The sequence below is a fragment of the Sycon ciliatum genome, chromosome 1 (genome assembly GCF_964019385.1).
Source record: "Sycon ciliatum chromosome 1, ocSycCili1.1, whole genome shotgun sequence".
NCBI classification, from domain to species: domain Eukaryota; kingdom Metazoa; phylum Porifera; class Calcarea; order Leucosolenida; family Sycettidae; genus Sycon; species Sycon ciliatum.
In genome coordinates, this window is record NC_088643.1 from 71,479,368 (window position 1) to 71,492,588 (window position 13,221).

The 13,221-nt window shown below is 48.8% G+C and overlaps 1 protein-coding gene across 1 annotated transcript in view; it reads left to right on the plus strand.

The window, feature by feature from the left end:
* Positions 1–858: 858 nt before the first annotated feature.
* The window catches only part of LOC135805255 (cilia- and flagella-associated protein 43-like), a 33,678-nt gene continuing 21,315 nt past the window's right edge, over positions 859–13,221 (plus strand). Inside the window, exons 1-20 of the mRNA XM_065319269.1 lie at positions 859–1,307; positions 2,331–2,665; positions 2,934–3,030; positions 3,673–3,837; positions 4,201–4,564; positions 5,235–5,366; positions 5,450–5,563; positions 6,133–6,383; positions 7,112–7,215; positions 7,352–7,564; positions 7,778–8,214; positions 8,829–8,956; positions 9,587–9,717; positions 10,091–10,152; positions 10,574–10,651; positions 10,843–10,968; positions 11,315–11,419; positions 11,753–11,869; positions 12,497–12,565; positions 13,107–13,221. The exon at positions 13,107–13,221 is cut by the window's right edge and continues 50 nt beyond it. Coding sequence (XP_065175341.1) covers positions 1,279–1,307; positions 2,331–2,665; positions 2,934–3,030; positions 3,673–3,837; positions 4,201–4,564; positions 5,235–5,366; positions 5,450–5,563; positions 6,133–6,383; positions 7,112–7,215; positions 7,352–7,564; positions 7,778–8,214; positions 8,829–8,956; positions 9,587–9,717; positions 10,091–10,152; positions 10,574–10,651; positions 10,843–10,968; positions 11,315–11,419; positions 11,753–11,869; positions 12,497–12,565; positions 13,107–13,221 — 3,172 coding nt within the window. The 5' untranslated portion in view covers positions 859–1,278. The remainder of the gene's footprint in view (positions 1,308–2,330; positions 2,666–2,933; positions 3,031–3,672; positions 3,838–4,200; positions 4,565–5,234; positions 5,367–5,449; positions 5,564–6,132; positions 6,384–7,111; positions 7,216–7,351; positions 7,565–7,777; positions 8,215–8,828; positions 8,957–9,586; positions 9,718–10,090; positions 10,153–10,573; positions 10,652–10,842; positions 10,969–11,314; positions 11,420–11,752; positions 11,870–12,496; positions 12,566–13,106) is intronic.

A 13,221-nucleotide genomic window follows, 5' to 3' on the forward strand; every position in this document is an offset into this window, starting at 1 on the left:
TTTTACTTTTCAAAATTTTCGTATTTTTTGAATGGCTCACTACATGCACAGTGCGTACTCTACGGCACGTGCGCCCAAAAAAACTGTTACGGATAATCGAATGGTCGGATAGTCGATGTGCGGATAATCGATGTTCAACTGTACTGGGGTACAGGTACCAAGGGTCCACATTACTTCGTTCTTCTTACCCATTCATCATCTTTGTGTCTTTGTACACTGATTCTTACCATGGCTGGATGTGCTTACAACCTTACAGCATCATTATCACGAGTTGTTTGCCACCCAACCCAGGCAATCAATCTTTCCAGAAACAATAAAAGTACTCCATCTCCAATACTCCTACTGAGTCCTACTGACACTGTCCTAGTAGTACAGGTCTGACCACCTTTGAAAAAATAAAAGGACTGTACATTTATTTTACTATGTACATCTGTACATACTACATGGCGTACATGCGCATTGGCGCTGGTCACCATGGCTGCTGTCGTCATAGTTGCATCATCATTTGCGTTGTGCTGTCGCTAGTGCCACGGCACTCGCGCCATGGCTGAGACACACAAGTAAGTTCACAACACTGTCAACAAACAACACAGACAACAGAGCTACCACTAAGTCTAAAGACTACCAGGCAGTGTCAGTACTGCCTACTGGCAGTAGATCTAGATCTACTACTAGTAGTAGTACTAGCTGCCGCCCAGCCTAGCGCGAGAGTGCAGCCTAGCCTACAACAACCGCTCCTCAACTCAAACTGGCTCAAGCCTCAAAATCAGTCAAATCAAACTGTAAAAAGTCACAAATGACCCACATGCACACTCCACAGTCATGTCAGTCGATGGTAGACGTCAAACTGTTTCTTGTAGTTATACTTATAGTAATTTTCAATCAGTTGTGACCAATCTAAATAAAAATTCCAAGGCACAAGTACTTAGTAGTACTCGTACATGAAGTCTTACCGAAAGCTGCCTCGGCCAAGCAGCCAGACCAAGCTCAGGTTTAGCATCGTCATCGGTTGGAAAGCCATTGATTGCCGGTTTCGCTCCGGATCGAGCATAGCCTAGTGCTAGCTGGGCAGCGAGGGCTGTACAAACACTGCACATCTCTGGGACCGTGAAATCCCAGCACCCCGGCGATTCGGCAGCTTCGTGCGTTTGGGGCAGCGATGCTCAAGATGGTAGACGGCAAAACAGCTGCTTTCCGGCAATAGCAGTGCAAGGACTAAGGAATTTCAGACAGCCAAATAGTTGTCGCCAGTTGTAAACACTATCTTGCACTGCACTGATGGATGGTACGCTCACCTACGATACCAGGTAAGTAATAAGTTAGTTACATGTGTGCAGCAAAGTGCAAACACCGCACTACTTCCGTCGGTGTAAGATCAGGGCCTAGCCTTAGCACGGGCATTTCAGCCTTCAGGTGGTCCAGTCAAATCATCATGCAAATAGGATGCTAGTGCTTGGACTGGAACATTATGAACGAAAACCCGTTTTGCACGAATTGGGTAGGTCGACCTTTGTGAAATAGGGTACAGCCATGGCCGGACCGGGTGCTACGGCCCCGAAGATGGACATACCTCATGTTTGCTGCAGCACCCTGCTTCACATACTGCTGTACAATCATGGCTTAGATGTGTGTATCAGAGACATCGGACGGTATTTTAGGTTGGTATGGCTACCAACGGAGGGGACCCTCCGCGGAAATTAATTTTGAATTTAGAGCCACACTCATTGCATCCAGGCCTAGGTACTTCCCATCTGGTCAGATTACACTCGATATTATAGTTTTGCATGTCCAGCGCAGCACCAGAAACATCCACACACAGAGAGAGAGAGAGAGAGAGAGAGAGAGAGAGAGAGAGAGAGTTCAACGGTTTTGTCTTTTGGCCACCATCAGCTGCATTTCATCAATTCACGGGGCAGATCTACTGGGAATGGAACGTGCATTGTGTTGGCAATATCGCAATACAGTAGGAACGGATGCAGTATGTGACTGATGTCCACTGTGTAGTAATGGATCGGCAGTATGTGACTGATGTCCACTGTGTAGTAATGGATGGGCAGCATGTGACTGATGTCCACTGTGTAGTAATGGATGGGCAGCATGTGACTGATGTCCACTGTGTAGTAATGGATGGGCAGCATGTGACTGATGTCCACTGTGTAGTAATGGATGGGCAGCATGTGACTGATGTCCACTGTGTAGTAATGGATGGGCAGCATGTGACTGATGTCCACTGTACATGTATACTGTACATCAGCAAGGTAAACAGCTCGTAACGCAACTCCATTGTGTGGTGTGTATTCTCATTCGGCGGCTTTGCCATACATGTACAGCTGGGTTCGTGGCAGCACAGGAAGCACAGTGGTAGCAATTGGACAGAACCTCTACTGCTATGCCAGCGGAAAGTATCTGTTCTTCAGGCATGCAGAGCCTCACACCCAGACCAGCAATGACAGCACTGGTGGCACAGCCGAAGAGGAGAAGTGGATGCAATCGTTCAGCGGCCGTCACGTCGACAAGCTTGCCGTCTCACACAAGCGTGCAGTGCTAGCCTACAGTGAGATTGGAGTGAAGCCGAGCGTGTTCTTTCTCAGCGTTAAGGAGGCCAGCGGTGCCGGAACGTTTCCATTGCCGTCAACGGATGCTAAGCCACTGTCAGTTTTGTCTGGTAAGCTACGCACATGTGGACACGTGCACAAACGTGCACACACACACACGCACAGGTACCGGTATGTCTTATGGTTGAAACTGTTAGTACAATATCATCTGTAATCAGGTTTTCAGCACGGGCCCTATCATGGTATTTACAGGACACAAACTTGGCAAGATTTGTATTGATGCCTGGGTTGTGGCAAATTGTGAATACAAGCAGTTAAACGAATGCTCTAGTCTCCATTGAGTCCAGGATGTTGTGTGTGTTGCTACTTGACTGCCAGGATGCGCTAAGCTTGAAGTGAGTTCTCTACAGTTCTCTGATACTGGTTCTCGCCTCCTGGTGCTGTCAGGTGTTCCGGACTTTGAGCTCTCCATATGGTAAGTGAGAGTCACAGTGGGGGGGGGGGGGGGGAAGAATGGAAGAGGATGATGGATGTTGTTTGGTGTTGCTGGGGAGGCTCGTGCGCATAGTGGTCCGTTTGAGGTGGTTCTATCTAGATTCTGCATGCCAGGGACCAGTTTAAGGCAATGAATGGCTGAGTGTTTTGACAAAGTGTGTGGAATTACCTGGTTCCATGACCTGCCATAAACCAGGCGGCCTACACGCTCCTGTTGATGCACTCTGTGAGAATCGTGGGTGCGTATTGTGCTATCGTTAACCTTTCTGTCATTGTGAGTTGCGCTTGTGGGGAATATTGCACTTCTGTTGGAGTTGTGGGCAATATTGCACTCTTGTAAGAGTTTCGAAGATACTATGCCAATGCCATAGTTCTGTAGGTAGAAGCGGTGATGGTGTCGGTCAAAGCTATCTTCCAGCGCGATACTATACACGGCTAGAGTGTTTACCAATGGCTTCTAGTTTCTACATGTTTCCCCTATTTGTTAGATCTCTTGTTACAGTGCCAGAGTGTAGATGTATTTCTCAGGGATGTGCTGTATTGCCTGCAGTTCCTCAGTCACTGTATCGATCATCCCACTGCCTGTAATGCACTCATTCCACTGCCTGTGCCTTGTATGCAGGGACTGGGAAGAAGGCCAATGCGTTTGCAGAACCCAGTGCCTAGAGAGACCGGTGGAGGCTTCGTTTTGCCCCACGTCCTGGCAGAAGATATGCTGTCGTGGCACCGGCTGCCTCGTTCTCTGGACGGTGGAGACGTGCGGTGCACTCTGCCAGCTGGTGAAGAGGTGAGTTCTTCCCAGTGAGCTTCTTACCCACCACCGGGAGTCCACATGCATGTCTGTATGTCACCTGCTAACGAACATCATCCTGAATGTATGCAGCGCAGCTTTCTATACACTTGGCCACTGTGTGGTTCATTTCAAACTGCGACCATCACACATGTGCTCCAGAATAGTCCTGCCCCCCCCCCCCCCCCCCCCCCCACTCCGCTTTGCAGTCAAGAATGTGTCTTCCTATTATGGCTGGGAAGTGTGTTCAGAGCAGCTAGGCTGTGTTGTTGTCTTGACCTTACACATCACATGCATGTACTGTGGTCTAATTGTACTTGTTCGGGTTGCCACACTCTATTCACTGATTGGTGTATGCAGCACTGCCGATCTCCCACGGATCGAATATAGCCAGTATCCCAACATAGAATCGGGTGGCAAGTGTGAGCGGTTGCCGCCATCCTATCACCGGCAGCTCGAGCCGATTCTGAATCGGCTCGGTGAGTTCGAGCCGAACTCGTTGCGGCAGCCACTGGTCGAGCTGACGGCCATGTGCTGGTCGCGCGACTGCATTGTTGTCTCAACGGCATGCGGCAGTCTTCTCAAGGTCACGATTGATGGCGGCAAGGTCAAGGTGGATGCGGCGGGCAGTGCACGCAATCTGTTCACTGCCGAACAGGCTCCCGTTCACCTGGCCACCAAGCCCAGTGTACCTCCCGGTGGCAGCATTCTGGCTTCGTGTAAAGTGAGTGTGTCCACACGTACACACGGCCGTCCCTATGCTACAGTGAAAATCCTGTATTACGTATCTCCAAAGGGCTGACAAAATCTGTACTTTATAGTCCGCAATGTGTTCTATCCAGGACACTCTATAAATGTGTTCTATCCAGGACACTCTATAATACTTGTGTTCTATCCAGGACACTCTATAATACTTGTGCTGAAGTTTCACTGTACCCACCGCCTGGATGACTACATGACTGCATGCTGAGATGCTGCAGTATCTGAGTAGGACTAAGACATTGGTCATTAGTGATGCTAGAATACTGCATTCATGCAGGCACTCACAGTCGGATTGTGGCTACCATGGCCGGCTGTTCTTATTCATCATGGACTGGTTCAGGTGCTTCTGTTGAGGAATGTGTGCCTGCAACTTGTATGTCACATAGTGTTGTTGATCAGGATGGCTGCTTAGCAGCTGGTAGACTGCAGTTATAAGGCTCTGCAGCTGCAAGGATGAATCAATAGGATTGTACAAGCTATCGTGTCCTTTGTGGTGCCAGCAGATGACAATGAATAGGCTCATCATCTTGTGTCTCCAGTACACATTGCTAGACAAATGCTACTGCCCGAGCCGACAGTGTGTGGTTTGAGTGGAGTTTTGTATGTCTGTGCTGGCTGCGTGGTCCTGATAGGACGGAATTCTGCGTTATGTGGAGACTGGGTCAAGCTTTCAGCTGCTCCCCACGCAGCATGAGCTGCCAAGCGAGGCTGCCGCAATGAGCTGGACTGCTGGGAGCAAGGACCTAGTGGTCAGTTGTGTCGGGGTAAGTCACGCTGCACATGTACACACGGCCCAACCATCCTGAATTGGCTGAAGGCTGTCGTTTGCTTTCCTTCCTGTGCACAGGGCGAGGTCATGCTGTGTAATAGCTATGAGTCAACACTCACAGGACTGATCAAGACGAGCAGCTCACCCATAGTGGCCATGCGTACACTCTGGCCAGGAACTGACCAGTTTGTGGTGAGTTCAATCTGCAGTGAGATTGTATTTTTTTCTGGCTGGGAGCGAGGTCAGTCAAGGGGATACCGAGCGAGTGGGATACTCACGGTGATCATCATTCATCAGAATTAGTGTGCAAGGCAGCATACAGCCCTTGACAGAGGCAGAGCACTGCCGGTGCACAGTGAGGGAGCATCGCATTACCCCACGGATACTTGTAAAAGCCGCAGTGCATGCCTGTGACTGCCAACTATGCAGATATTGATCATTGACTGAGATAATCCGAGGCTCCATTGCGAATAATGCACATTTTCTTAGAGGGCCGCCAGGCACCTGAGAACAAACAGACTTTCTAAGCATGTCATCGTGTATAACCAAGACTCTGCCAGGAGTATGGTGTCTGCTGCAGTCTCAGCACAATGTCGTGGTCGAACGTGAACATGCGAGCAGAGTACAGTAAGAATACACCCTGTGTCTTGCCATCAGTCTTTGCTGGTATGAATGGACAAGCAGCTGGATGAGTTCATGAATGGGCAAGATTGTAGATGTGTTTGTTCATTCTGGTGGTGTGTCGGTATCCTGATCTGTAGACATGTCGTGCCAATGGACTACTTGAAGTGACGGACATGCACAGCGGTACCACGGTTGCACTGTACGACCTGTCGCCGAGGATTTCACCGGCGTCGGTCACGACCATGGCGCTGTGCGCTGCCGTCAAGTACATCGTCATCGGAGACTCCACGGGAACACTGACCTACGTCAATGCTGATGCTCTGTGCGAAGGCAGCGAATGCATCTTTGATGTCCGGCGCATGCACAGCGGCCCGGTGACATCTCTCTGGTGAGTGTGCCGTGTACTTCTTGAACTAGTCCTGCTCAACACTCGTTAAACATGTACAGTCAGACCTCGCATAACCGCACACATCCGTTTTCCACGAAAAAATATCCGGATAGGCGGGGGAACCGGATAATCGAACACACATACTGCATGTATGCAGGACATATGCTGTAAATCGGTAACCAATGATTTCTTCCGGATGGCGAGGGATCCAAATAAAAGAGGAGCGGATAAGCGAGGTCTGACTGTACTATGAAGTGTATGATGCCTATTTGGGTGGTATCTAGAAAGTGCAGGGATAATTGGCGCTCGGGTGCTGTGTATGGAAACCATCGCCTATCTTTCGTATTTCTGATTGTCTAAACTGCGCAAGCACCTTGTTTGCCAGTCCTGAAAGTACCTGAAGTTCCCTGATTGTGGTAATGTACTGTAGCTACTATCCTCTGTCTTTGACAGAGTACTGCCCATGTTTTGCTCTACTCTGAGCACAGCACTATAGTGTAGCTCTGCTGTGCACGGCTGACTGCCTCTCTTTATTGACAACCTCGGTGACCTTGGTGACCTCGGTAACCTGCATGACTTGGCTGATCCATGTAACAAAGCCTATGTGAGTGTGATCGAACCAAGTCTTGCAACGGTGTATGTGTGAATGTGTGTGCGTGCGTGTGTGCATGTGCGTGCGTGCGTGCGTGCGTGTGTGTGTGTGTGTGTGTGTGTGTTTTGCTGTGTAGGTTTGACGACTATGGCTATACTATGCTTTCCTCATCCACCGATGGCAAACTGTTTGTCTACTCGGCAATGCCGTCCAGCCAGTTTGAGGTGCTGTTTTTCGTGCGTAAGTTCTAGGTTGGGAGTAGTCGGTGCCGAGCCTATTCATGACAAGGATAAACATGGAAGTAACTCCAACGGCGCAACAGCATCTGCTAGAGCCTGTTTCGTATCCTGTTTTATCATTGTGTGTCTATCCACAGCGCTTGCCGAGAATGTTGTCAGTATCTGCTGCAGTCCGCTTGGTACTGATAAGAGGCCAGATCAGTTGGAGGTGTTTGCTCTGCTGGAGTCACAGAACACCGCCGTTGCTGGCCAGGAGGACAGTGTTTCGCAATCTGCCGTGAAATGCAAGATCCCGTGTGGCAGTAAGGTGTTGAAGCTGTGCGTACCAGTCTCCAAGCAAGCTCTTGATGGTAAGCAGACTTATCAGTAAACCCGGCCCATGCAAGTTGTTTATCACCATCGTATTCTTGTTCACTAGCTATGCTATTTTGCTGTGCAGACAAATACTGCCATGGTGGGGAAATCATTTCACTATTGGAATCATTTTACTGTTGGAATCATTTCACTATTTCCAACTAACGAACATACCTTCTCTGCTCATTTCCCTACACTGTGTCGCCTAGCTCTGCTACCACATTTGGACAATACGCTGTGTTTGGATTTTGAAAAGTATGCTGGCGTCGAGTACGTCACCCTACCCGAGCCATGCACGGACATATGCATGACACGCGAGCAGGGTGAAGAAGACTCGCTTCTTGTTGCAACGAGTGCTGCTCAGCTCCATCTGCTAGTCTTGATGACAAACCCGGAAGAAGCTCCCTTACCGGTCGAACCCAAACAGTCAACCGAAACACCTGTTGATGAACTGGATGAGGAACAACCGAAGAAGGCGGAAACTCCTGCTGCTGCTACACAGGAAAAACTAGCTGAATTGCCAGTGCTGACTACTCTGAAATGCCCACAGCTTGCCGGTGGCTACTTGCAGCGGTCTCTGCGTGGAGACTGCGTGCTGTCCTACGGCTTGGATGGACAGATTGCGTACGGACGTGTGCGTGCATGGGTAAGTGTGTGTGTGTTTGTGCTTGTGTGTGTGTGTGTTACTGTCACAGTTAATACAGTGCCTAACAGCTTGTATTGTAGTTGCTCCCTCTCTAGTGCTTTAGTCAGGTTGACTAGTATTTTCTGAAGTCATATTTGCTTTGAATTTATGAAGAGTAGCATTCAGTCATGAAATGGTAGCTATCAATGCCGGATGATGTTTATAATTTGCTAATGGGAGCTGGGCTAGGTGGTGTGGAAGCTGAGTTAGTGGAAGCTGGGCTAGTGGGAGCTGAGCTAGGTAGTAAAACGCACTGTGCAATACACCATCATCGTACCTGGTCGAACGGCATAGTTACATGAGCTACAGTACGTCTTGCTTCACACTGTGCTCTGTCGGCTTGAAGCAGTTGTCATGAAACGTGCAATGCGTGCTAATCCAATCTACATCTGAGCAGCTCTTAGCCTTACCCAAGCAGGTGGAACAATTTCGACTCGTACATATGTACACAGGCATGCCACCTTGCTTTCTTACTGCTCTGGCCTCGTCTGAAACGGAATGGACCAGGCGATAGAACAGACTAAGATACCATTGATTGTGTTTGTGGTACGTAACTTATGTTCGTTTTTTAATAGGATAAGCATTGTAGCATGCTGACGCACAGTCCACGGACGTTGGGATGCAGGTTCGCCTGCCTGAGCTGGGACTGCAGGGACATTGCTACGGCCGGTGGCGATGGCATCCTGTCATGCAAGTCACTTGTGTGAGTTGCTTGCATGCAAACTTTGACATTCTCTGAGTCTTGCTTGAGAGTCAGCGTGTGATGCTGCAGTTGCCAGGTTATTTTGCATACAGTGTTGTTGTGTATACAGTGTTGTTGGTGCTTGCGCACATTGGTGCCGTGTTGGTGCCGTGTTGGTGCCGTGTTGGTGCCGTGTTGGTGCCGTGTTGGTGTCGTGTTGGTGCCGTGTTGGTGTCGTGTTGGTGTCGTTTTGGTGTCGTGTTGGTGCCGTGTTGGTGCCGTGTTGGTGCCGTGTTGGTGCCGATGCTAGTTGTGAGTCTCTCCTGCCCAGTTGTGTTGTTCCTGTCCTCAGTGTCAAGATTATCTCTTTCGCTGTAGCCCGCATATCGTCGTTAATCTGAGTGTACGGATGACACAGGGTTTGGGATCAGTGGGATTCTACCAATCACAACAGTGTTACCGAGAGGTGGACAGTCATGCGTGCATGGTGGGAGTGTGGGGCAAGCAAACCACACCGTGATGAACCTGTTGACCCCGAACTAACTGGTCATGTATACACGGATCAAGAGTTTTCAGTCATGGAGGTTCAAAGTGCGTCAAAACTTGACATGTTATTATGTTGTGTTGCTGCTTGCACCAAAACTACTACAGGCCCTCATCACCGGAAATCCGCAAGCTCAATGCCGATCTCGTGGGTTACTATCGCCAAGCAAAGCAGCTGATGATTGATGTGCAACAAGACCAGTTTCCGGTGATCGAGCAGTTCGCAGTCGTTGAGTCAGGTTAGGAATCTAACGTGCCGTGGCAAAACCTCCTGCTTGGTTCAGCTAGCATTTCCATACAAGTCGAGTTAGTTGTCAAAATGGTAGAGATTCTTTTCCACTGCATGAGCATTCTATGATATCATCTATTCCATGAATGTAGCAGATTCTTGGTGTCAGTGTGTGTGTGTGGGGGGGGGGGGGGGAGACCACTCTGTGGTTAGCTCGATCTGGTCACCTCCCTGGGCTTTGCAAACCGCATCTGACACCTTGATCCTTGAGCCAGGTGGTGGTGGTATTCCTGCACTCGGATGCGGAAGCGCCTAGTCTGGTTGGATATCATGCACACTCACACAGTCACATCTATTTTTGTTCTGTCTCTACCTCTCTCCAGGGTCCAGTGCACTGGTAGATGTGCAGAGTGGAATGACATGGATTGAAAGGCGCATACAGGCGGTAATGGCTCTATAATCATGCTTCAGTCATGGATGATTTTTTCAACCGACTTCAGTAATCCAGAGGAAGAGCAGGATTAGCACAGTGACACCACACTGCACTCTGCTCAGAGTCGTAGAAGCAAACTGATTTCCGTGATTTGCATGTGACCCATCAATTCAGACTCGGGGAAGGTTGTTGGGTGGATAGACAAACAATTTTCAAATTACATGTACGTTATTGGTGGTTTAGGTTGGAATTCCATTTTATTGCGGCAGCGGTACGAATAAGCACACATCTAAACGTGGAGTAGCTAGCCACGTTTGATTGTTGTGCAGCTCTGCCCACTATTCATGGATGATGTCATACTGATGTCAATCAATTCCAAGGACCGTTGATGTCATTGGTGGTACGGTGTGGCTGTGAACTCTATATTTTTCAGGAGAACCGCAAAACAGAAGAGAAATTCTCGGGCGAGAGGAATGCGCTGCAGGCCGACATTGACAAGCTGAGAAAGAAGGTGAGTTGGAAATACATTGCAGGGTTAGAGGTATTGGGATGAAGGGAGAACTGGCACATGATAGTGGGACAGGATTACTTAGGGGGAAGTGCATAGATTTTTCAAGTAGAGTCCAGAAGAAGTGCAAACGTATGTCTCACCCGAACTTACCATGTACAATGTTGCTGCTGTCCTTGTCGTCCCTGCTGCAGTTGTTGGAGTTGATAGCTGACAATGAGACAAAACCTGACTTGGAACGGCTAGACAGAGGCGAGTTCAACCTGGATGTTGAAGAGTCCAATCGTCTCATGGAAGAGGGAAACAAAACGGCCCAGGAGGTGGGTATGGGGTATTATGAATTGAAGGTGTTCTTCACCTTGGAACATTCGTCAGTTACCTGGTTAAGAGGCCTATGTCATAGGCTTTCTTTTCCTGTATGTGGTCTCTGTGTAGTGCCGAGCCTGCGTGTGTTTGGATAGATCTAGGCATTTGCGATCTGGATCTTCCTCAGCTGATTCTAGTCTGCGCAAGCTCAGCGCATTGTGTAGACCGATAGGACAATGACTATGCCAGTAATGCGTAACACTGAGACTGGGTTTGCATGGTGAGGAATGGAGCACTCTCTTATTCAATACTCAGTCCCTTGGTGCTGCTGTGTTGCTTGCTATGCTCGGCAATGATCAGGTACGCGAGGAGTTGGAGCTGAAGAACATAGCAAACGAGTACTTCAGCGAGCTGATACGCAAAGAGTGCTGGGAGAACATGGAAGTGCCTGGCAAATCTTTGAAGGTGAGTTGTCTAACAACTTGCAGGCGTGCCCTTCAAAGTCCATGTTATGATCATCAACGTTCTATGGTGCAATGATAGGTTCTATGGTGCAATGATAGTGATAGGCCTTGCAGGCAAGAGCTGCCTTACAGTGATGTCAGTGATGTTTTCACATAACCTGCTCACTTGCCGAACAGCATAGATACACGGCAGGCTTGCTGCTAGCTAGCTATACTAGCTGTAGTTTGTAATGTGTAAGTGACTACTTACGCCTCGGTTTGGTGCAAGCCATGGACGCCGGGGTGTGTGACCATTGCTCTGCGTTTGTTTGTCTTCTATCGCATCCTTTCCCAGGCGTTTCTCACCAGCACGGAAGTCTCCAACTTTGTCCTCTCCAAGGAAGAGCCTAAGTTCGACGTGGAAATTGCGTATCTGCTGCAGCAACGCGAGCATGAGCTTGCAGAGCTGAGAGTAAGAACTGCATGTTGACCGGCTTTTTTTATTTTATTTTATTTTTATTGAAAAACCACAAAAACTTCAGACATGTGAATGTGCACATGATATACAGTGTACATACGTATGTATCGAGAAGGCAGCACGGAAACGGCAGTGGTGGTGAGGCCTGGGCAGCTCGTCCGACCGTGGGTCTCGGAGTCAACACTGGGCAGACGCACCGGGGGGTGGTAGCTTAGGAGATAAGGGATGGAGCCAGCGTGATCATAGTATGTAGTGCATGTGCAGAAGTAATAATTATGTTAATCTTAAAAACAATATGGCTGACTCTGCTCGGGCAGTTTTGAAGAATGCAAGATGCGCTACCGTACTTTGTAATTGACGGTTCCGTGTAGACGGCGCAAGTGGCTGTGCTACGGGATGTGATAAGGGCGCAACACATAATTAATCTGCATGCAACAATATCACATCCTGTGATGCAAGTGTACTAACTCACATATGCACAGTCAACATGTAGGGAGGCATGGGCCATCTCTTCTAAGGAAACTCGTATAGATACATGTAAGTCATGACCGTCAGTTGTATGAGTCCAGCAGACAGCCTATACTGATTTTCATGATGGTACTTCTGGTCATGATTATGCAGGATCGACGGGAGATGGAGGATGCAGCAATGCCTAATGTTGCGGCACCAATAGAAGACGACGAACTCTTGGTAAGGGCGTGACCGGCGTATGGTTGCCGTTGCAGAATGATTTACTTTGAACGGTGCTCTGGGTTTGTTTTCAACAGACAATACTCCTGTTACCAATTGCTACACTACTCCTACTAGAAACCAGTGTGTTCATTCGTCAATGACTGTATCCGTGTGAATTTCCTTCGAATTTCCAGCACCCTCTTCATGGATCGATACAACGTTCTGGTACACTTCCATTGCCTATCCTAGCCCAGGTGTCTGTTCTTTTCTCGTCTAGGAAGATACAGTGGAATGAGGAACAGTCACAGGTTACACGGCGTAGAGATGGCAGCGTGCGGCCTAAGTTGTCTATCAGTAATCTGGGGAATCACTGTGCATGTGCTAAGCCTGGCAAGGTGGGAACCATACCATCCAAACTTAGCTATCAGCTCCACATACTTCCTAACTAAAAAGTTAGCTGAGGCCTGTCGGAAAGAGGAAGCACTGAAAATAACTGTATTTTGTTCACTTCCACTGCATTACGTTAAATTCGTATCACTTGTTGTTTCCCCTGACACAGGATGATCAGGCCCAGAAGGATGCCACGAAACCTGAAGAAGGTGGCATCCATGCTTCACTGGAAGGCAGTATTGCTCACTCACTGGGTGGACGGCACGACAAGACGTACAGTCAGC